The sequence below is a fragment of the Setaria italica genome, chromosome V, assembly GCF_000263155.2.
Source record: "Setaria italica strain Yugu1 chromosome V, Setaria_italica_v2.0, whole genome shotgun sequence".
In the NCBI taxonomy this organism is placed as follows: Eukaryota; Viridiplantae; Streptophyta; class Magnoliopsida; order Poales; family Poaceae; genus Setaria; species Setaria italica.
Window position 1 is genome coordinate 24,476,897 of NC_028454.1, and position 8,283 is coordinate 24,485,179.

An 8,283-nucleotide genomic window follows, 5' to 3' on the forward strand; every position below is an offset into this window, starting at 1 on the left:
GTTGTAAGTTGAAGGATATCGGAGAGAACAATAAGACATTGTAATTTCAGAGATACAGAAATCTCCGGTCTTCGCTACTTAACGGTTGAGATCAGATTTATTAAACTGCAGTGCTTCAACATCTTTTAACCAGATTTGATAAATTATAGCAGCCTTAAGGGGAAAAAAAATCAGACAGCACATGAGTAAGGCTAGATTTGAGGAAACACACCGCACACAACAAAACAAAATGAAGAACTGCGCCAACAAGAATGGTTCAGATAAGGTTGTGCTCCAAGTGGTGGTTGTTTTCCATTAATCATGTTGATCTTCTTTCTTAGGGACAGAATCGCCAGTATTAAACACATCTTGGATGTTGAAAGTCACAGAATAACACAGCTAATGAAGTTAGCACATCACAGGGTGACTCAAAAACAATGACATAAAACTCATAGCTTCCATAAACATGAAATTAGTTCAAAGAACAAAGATCAGCAACCTTGCATTTGTAGTTTTATTCAGTAATCATATTGTATTGCTTGCTATCATCGTTGTCGATAAGCATAAGGCACAACATTGCAAGACAAGATGATCACACCAACATGGCAACATGATGACAAAAACAATTATAACAACCAAGATCGCAAGACAAGAGGAGGGCATGTAACTTCAGAAGCATTTGCCATTGCCACACATAGATGCAGTTACCTCACTTGCTGGCTGCTCCAAGCTCCGCATCAATTGCACTGCGTGCGGTGTCGAGATCCTCGTCGAGGAAGATGTCCCAGTGCCCATCCCATCGGATGAAGAACTCCGTGTCCTCGAAGTACTTCACCCTGTGCACGTCCCCGGCCGGAGTGAAGAGGAAATCTCCGTCCACCAGGTCGTAGCTCTCCTTCTTGGTGAGGTTCCAGACCTTCTTCTTGCCCTTGACGACCACCAGGTCGTGGCCAAAGGTGTGGTGGTGCGCCGGCTCCACGCTGCCGGCCTTGAACCGGACGTACGCCGAGGTGGGGCTCTCCCGCACGATCCGCATCTCGCCCCCGGGCATAATCCCCACCGGCTCGAACTCCATCCCGTTCCTGAGGCAGCAGATGGCGCAGGCAGAGTTGGGGGGCACCTCGGCCTCGGGGATGGCGGCCATCTCGTCCGGCGCGGTGTCGAGGAACCGCTGGATGTCCTCCGGCCAGGGCGCGTCGCCGGAGGCCGGGCAGGGGGCGCGGAATGGCGTGGCGAGCCAGGTGTCCGCGATGGCGGCGGCGGCGTCGGGCGGCGTGGCCATCCCCGAGAGCGCGAGGACGTTGCAGGCGTTGATGGAGCGGGTGTTGACGGCGTCGGCGGGGGAGGCGCAGTGGGTGGCGTAGACGCGCGGGTACTTGTTGGCGAAGATGCAGACGCCGGCGCCGGTGCCGCAGACGACGACGCCGCGGACCTCGGGGGCGTCGGGCGCCGAATCGGAGGAGGGGGAGGAGACTTGGCGAGCGACGGCTGCTGCGGCGGCGTAGTACTTGTCAACGCCGAGGTCGACGACCTCGGCGACGGCGGGGTGCGCGCGGAGGTGCGCGACGACGGCGTCCTTGAGCGGCTGGCCGAAGCCGTCGGCGGCCGCGAAGATCTTGAAGCGGCGGTCGGCGGCCATGGGGCTGGCGAGTGATGTGATCTGAGGCGAGAGAGCAGCAGGGGCTACTGGCTAGTGGCCAAGCGAGTGAAGACGACCGTGAGGCGAGGAATCAGGCCTGGATGGATGCGGATGAGACGGTGCGTGGACTTCGCACGGACGGGAAAGCGCTTTCGCTTACATGCGGGACCCAGTGTGCAGTCCCTGATTCAGCTGCAGTGACGGATGCAACAATTTCATCAGCAAGGGTGCGTTTGGTTGGGGGACAATGTAGAACGGGATGATCCCGTTCCAGTTTTTCGGGATGGGATGATTCCATTTCTTGTTTGGTTGAATGGGATGGGTCCGTCCTAATTTTTTGTTTGGTTGGAGAGATCGCTATAGACGGGACGAGCACCGTTTTCTTCTTCTGTTAACACCGTTCGTGGGGCCCACCTGTCATACTAACAGGTATCTTCTTCCTCCACCGGCCGGCCGCGGTGGAGCTCGCGCCCGCCGGCCCCGCTCGTCCGCGCCCGCCGGCCGCTCGCCCGCGCCCGCCCGCGCCCGCCACGCTCGCCCGCGCCGGCCGCGGCCGCGCTCGCCCGCGCCCGCCGGCCGCGCCAGCCGCGGCTGTGCTCGCCCCCGCCCGCCGGCCCTGCTCGCCTCCGCCGGCCGCGGCCGCGCGAGCCCGCGCCGGTCCCTCCGCGCCCGCTGGCCGCGCTCACCCACGCCGGCCGCAGCGGAGCTCCCGCCCGCCGGCCGCGGCGGAGCTCGCCCGCGCCGGCCCCTCCACCGGCGGCTCCCGCCGCCCAAACTCGCCCCCTCCACCGGTGCGGACGGACGGCGCGTGACGGGGGCGAAGTGGGATGCCCCCGTCCACTCGTTTTGGTGGGATGGGGGCATCCCGCATCTGGAGGGTATATTCCCTCGTAGGGATGTCCCCGTCCCACCTGTCCTCCAACCAAACGCGGGACGAAGTGGGATCGTCCCGTCCCGTCCCACTTCGTCCTCACAACCAAATGCACCCTAAAGAACTGGATTGGAGGACACCCAGATCAGATCCAGATAGCTATACATTGCCAACAAACTAAGGGGGCGTTTGGATACGAGGTTGTTAAACTTTAACAGTGTTACATCGGATATTCGGATGCTAATTAGGAGAACTAAACATGAGCTAATTATAAAACTAATTGCAGAACCCTGTGCTAATTCGCGAGACGAATCTATTAAGGCTAATTAATCCATCATTAGCGTATGGTTATTGTATCACTGCATTGTCAAATCATGGACTAATTAAGCTTAATAGATTCATCTCACAAATTAGACTCCATCTGTGCAATTAGTTTTGTAATTAGCCTATATTTAATACTCCTAATTAGCATCCAAACATCTGATGTGATGGGTGTTAAATTTTAACACAAACAGCCCCTGATTCACGAGAGGGCAATTGGAAGAGACAATTCTATACTTCATGGGATCAGTGAATAGCACGGAGAGGTCCAATGAGATGGCGACAAAGGTAACTGTGGAACATGACCAAGGTGTGTTGTAGTGTGCTAATTCTACTCGCTTAAATTTTTTTTGGATGCCGATATATCTTATAAAATCTTATGATCTTGCTGAATCATCGTGGTGTTGATCCCACCATATATCTTAATTCGTAGTAATATGACATAGGTGAGAATTCTAGTTTTGCAAAGCCCAATCAATCTCTCAATCTAGCAAGAGAGTTTCCTCTCATAAGCTGACCACTCCAGGAGAGCTCCCACCCCCATTGCCGCACCCGCCCCCCACCACCGGTGACCACTCCGGTCCCAGCGTCCATAGCCTCTTGGCGGTGGCCCCAGCGCCACTGGCCAATAACTCCCAGCCCCCCTCTCTTGTCTAGACCCTCTTCCCCAACCCATTCTCCTACCATGGTGGAGGTAGATCTAGATCCATCGGAGTCGCCCGTCGCCACACACCTCCCTACGCGACCCCTTCCTCCGGCGCGCGGCAGGTGCTGGATCCTGGCTCTTCCGAGGCGGGGCCTCCCATCCCTTTGGCTGGGGAGCTCTAGGCCTTCGCCGCCTCGGGCTCTATGTCGTCCGCCTCGTCCTCATCGGTGGTGGGAAGATCCCCCTCCACCCTCGTTCAGCAACATCCTCCGCGAATCCGGGGTGCCAATCTCGGAGCAGAGTCCATCCCCCTCGTTGATGCTCCTTCGGCATCCGGTGGCCGCAGCTTCCCAGTCAACTGTAGCGCTCGTTCCGCTCAAGGACTTCCACCCGAGGTCTTCCTCTTACTTCGGGCCAGGCGCGTGGCTCCCACTCTGAAGCGTCCCCACATAAGTAGAGACTAAATGTGATACAAATATCAATCCCAGGAGGCTGATAACACATTTATTCGACAGATAATTCAGTTACCGTACAACTCCCGAGGAAGCGGGCGTGAAAGCAACGCAGCGATAAGAAGTAAATAAACAACAGCGGCTAACCAATCGACTGCCAAAAGACAGCACTCGGGACTACACGGCAGCAGCAGCATCTTGGAAAGGCCAACACCACAGGCAGCGTTGGGTGCGGACACAACCTCTACTCAAGGTCTTCGGCGATGAAGTCAGGGTCTTCCTCTGTAGCAACGAAGCAAGGGTGAGTACAAACGTACTCAACAAGTCCAACCCCATCCACGGAGGGGGATACAAGCAAGTATATGCACAGGATACAACAAGGATAGGCTAGAGTTTATTTGCAGTAAAGCTAAATTTTCAACACATGCATAGGTTCGTTTTCAAACAAATTTTTGTAAAGCTTTTCTTTAGTAACCGAACAAGAAGTGGGGTTGATCCTACACAAAGGATCCAAGTTTTTATCGATATCGGACTCCCCGTCCGCCATAGCGCACGGCACGACTGCCGGACTCTTCCAAAATTCAACCCACACACACACACACACACCATCCATGCCCAAGTGCTAGTTATGTGACCAAGCCGTAACTCGTCCAATGCCGTGGACACGGCTACCCGGATAGGTTTTAACTCTGCAGAGGTTGTACACTTTTCCCACAAGTAGGGTACCGCAGCACGATCACCTTAGTGTCGGTGCGGATCCTAACAAAGTCATTACCCACCTTAGCTAAGACTGGCTAGCCCTCACGGAAGCACCCAAGGGGTTCACGGCTCACCCACGAGACCATAACCGGGACCTAAGTCACCAAGATCTTACTCCTTTTCCATGGGCTCCCGTTGCTCACCAGCACCCCTGAAGACTAACAGTTCAGCTAGTGGGATTTATGCTAAGCCGTTGCCCATACAACGGTCGAGTAGTTGCACGATGGTTGAATTAGGCAAGATGACACATCAACTCGGTCCTTAACCATGACAAAATGGATATCTCCCGACATTGCTCAACCACAAAGGTACGAGCACAACACCCTGGCATCCCACACAAGGAATACCCATCCATCCTGTCTACACATCCTTTTCCCTTGAACCCAGAAAGCCATTTTCCTTTATTTGCGCACACACACACACACATTTATTTTCCGAAAACCTCATTGTAGTGGTGATTGTATTTGAGTAACAAATCCCTAAGCGTTCTAGCGGTGGCTGTCGATCAAATAGAGCGAATCATATTTAGAGACAACCATAGGATAACAAGGAATGTTCATAACAATCAAGGGGTGGCTATCCAACCATGTCTTGCGATGAAATAATATGCATTTTGTAAAACAGGCCAATAGGTTGTGTTTGAAAAACTAGGTATTAAATATGCATCAAAGGGTGAGATTGGACTTGCCGTCTTCAAAGCCTTCCGGGAGTTCCGGCTCGTGCTGCTGGTCCTCGGGCTCGGGCTCGCGGTCAAACTCCTCCTCGGGATCCTCCTCGGGCAATCCACGATCTACGGCACACACAAACGGACACACAAATAAATAAAAGAAAGATTGATTTTTAACCGTGAGCTCCGAACAGAAAACGTGAACGGAAAATAGGTAGAAAGATTATTTTTGGGAAATTTGGATATGGATCAGTGAAAGTATTCTGGAGGGTGAAGTGGTGAAATTTGGGATTAATTGGAGTAAGTTTGGTGCATGAAATGACGGATTAAACATGAATTAGGGGCTTAAACGGAGGTTTAGGACTGATTTATAATAAACCAGGGATCTATTGGTAAATACTTTTGGAGGTGGAGGGGCTTATCCACGAATAGGTTTATGAGAGTGGTGGAAGGACCTGTTCATAATTTGGGAAAAAGTGGGGGTCAGATCGGGATTTTGGGGAATTTTCCCCTTCTCCTTCACTGGGCCGGCCAGGAGGTTGGGGAAGGTGGGGGGGGGCCGACGGCGGCCGGCCGGCGGCCTCACCGGCGGCGACCGAGGGGCGGAGGAGGTGGGGAAAGGGGAGAGGATCCTGTTTTGCCCCTTACCTCGGGCACTTGGGGTAGGAGAGGGGCAACCGGCGGGGGTCTAGGCGGCGGCGGGTGGTGGTGGCGGCTTGGCTCGGACGGCGGCAACGCCGGAGGTGTTGGCGGGTGGAGGAGGTCGGGGTGTGGTGTGGTGTGGGGAGAGGGGCAGCCGGGCGGCCTCCTTTTATAGCCGGCGAGGTGGCCGGCGGGGTAGGGGCCCGGCAATGGCCGGTGGTGGGCGGCAGCGGCACGACACCGGTGGCGTGCCGGGGCGGGGAGGTAGGGGCCGGCGGCGGGCGGCGTGTGGTGGGCCGGAGGCGTGGCGTGGGGCATGTGAGAGGGGCCAGCGAGGCCGGGCCGTACGGGACCGGCGCCGGGCGTCGCACGGAACCCGAGGCGCGCGGGCCCAGGCGGCCGGCGGTCGTGGTGCCAGTAGGGGAGGCGGGAGGGAGTGAATGCGTCGGGGGGGCCGGCCGGAGTAGTGGCGCCAGGAGAAGTGGCACCGGGTGCCAGGGAGAATAAGGGAGGAGAGAGAAGAAGGAAGGAGGAAGAAGAAAGAAGAAGGAGGAAGAAAGGAAGAAGGAAAAGAAGAAAAAGAAAAAGGGAGGGAAAAGAGAAAGGAAAAGAGAGGGACCGGCGGCGTTCGCGGCACGCGATCAAAGCACGCGCGCGGCGATCTGACGACGGCACACGGCGAGATTTACGGGCACGGGTAGAAGATAGGAGTCGGCTTGGGTGCCGGGACGGCGAAATTGCCGGGAAGATTTCTGATTTCTGGGAGCTCAGCGGTAAAAAGATTTTAAAGATGATTTTTAACGGGTGATTTTAGTTGGTGATTTCCACGGATGTTACACACTCCCCGGCGACCCCTCCCCTCCCCTCAGCTTCGCTTCTTAGTGGGCAGGCGCACCTGCTGGAGATGGGGTGGGCCGGCGGCAAGCTACCTACTTTCTAGCTGCCGCGTCAGCCTCTCCCTTGTCTGGTCGCTCAACCACCGCAACCGCCCTCTCGAGGCACCGCATCTCCGCCGCTGCCGCGCCGGGTCGCTGATCCTCATCCTCTGTCACCTCCTTCGTGCTGTGTAGCACAACCACCACCGCCGTTGGCCCATGGGGGTTTGGTCACAGATCCACCACCGCCGCCACCTCCCGAGGCTTCATGGCGAACGCCAGGCACAGCGACATGGTGACGGTCAGTCGAATCACGGAGGATGGCTAGGAAGTAGTGGGGCCACGTAGGTGTCGGTAGTCCAACTCCTCCTTCCCCCGTCCCCCTCACGGCCACGCCACCAGGTCCTAGAAGATTTTGTCGGTCTGTGGTTCAGGTGCCATGTGATTGGTCACTGAGCAGAGGATTGTCATCGCTGGAGAGTCGGGGGGTGGCACAATAGGGTTGCTTGGTCACTGCGTATGGCCGTGTGGAGACACATGCCGCGTCGATCGTTGGCAGTAGGGGCATGGGGCCACGACAGCCTCCACCCATGTCTACTTTGGCTTGGGCCTCTAGTCCGCCACCTGTGACGCAGCGTGGGAAGCAGCAGGGTCGCCAGGAGCCACACGCTGCCAGTCCTACATCTGGCTCTACGGCGACAGGTTCAGCGGCAGACTGCTCCACGCCCTGGGAGGCATCTTCTGCTCGGGTAGACGATCCGGCAGGGACGAAACCTACCACGACCGCCTCCTCCCCCTCCCGCTTGTGCGCCGTGCAGTCGACCAAGGGTGGAGCTCTACGTTATCCCACGCACGGTGGAGGTGGCCACCAATGAGGTCGCTCTAGAACGCGCTCTTGTCACTGTGGTCGTAGGGATACCGCCGGACTTGACTTTGTTCGATGTCCAGGATTACATCATGGGCCACTTTGGAGTTGAGCCTGGCTTGTTCATGGTGCATCTGCCTTACCTAGAGATCTTCCTGGTGCTATTCAGGGATGCCGACGTGATGATGCGGGTGCTAAACGCTCAGTGCCATTGGGCGCCGTCAGAATCATCTTCCGGCGTCGTGAGAACTGGGCAAGCACGGCCACGATGGATTTTCACCTCAAGGTTGGACTGGTTGGGGTGCCCACCCACTAGTGGCTCATGAGCACCGCACAAGAGATTCTTGGATCTTCCTGTAGCATAATGATCGCAATGGCACCAGAGATGGAGTTCAAGGCAAATCTGAAGAAATTCTTTGTCATGGTGGGGTGTATCCACCTTGATCTCCTGCCGATAGAGAAGTTCATGGTGGCCCCAATCCCTGCTGAATGGCTGGATGTGCAGCTCTATCTCCGATATCGAGCAGTCATCAACATTTTGGAGGTGTCGGATCTGCATTCAACCGG

At 56.0% G+C, this 8,283-nt stretch overlaps 1 protein-coding gene across 1 annotated transcript; it reads right to left on the reverse strand.

Annotated features, from left to right (window-relative positions):
* Positions 1 to 417: 417 nt before the first annotated feature.
* On the reverse strand, positions 418 to 1,709 carry LOC101757721 (DNA damage-repair/toleration protein DRT102). Its single transcript, XM_004968834.3, has one exon. The coding sequence runs from the start codon at positions 1,616 to 1,618 to the stop codon at positions 689 to 691; it is 930 nt and encodes a 309-aa protein (XP_004968891.1). The 5' UTR covers positions 1,619 to 1,709; the 3' UTR covers positions 418 to 688.
* Between the last annotated feature and the right edge of the window lie 6,574 nt (positions 1,710 to 8,283).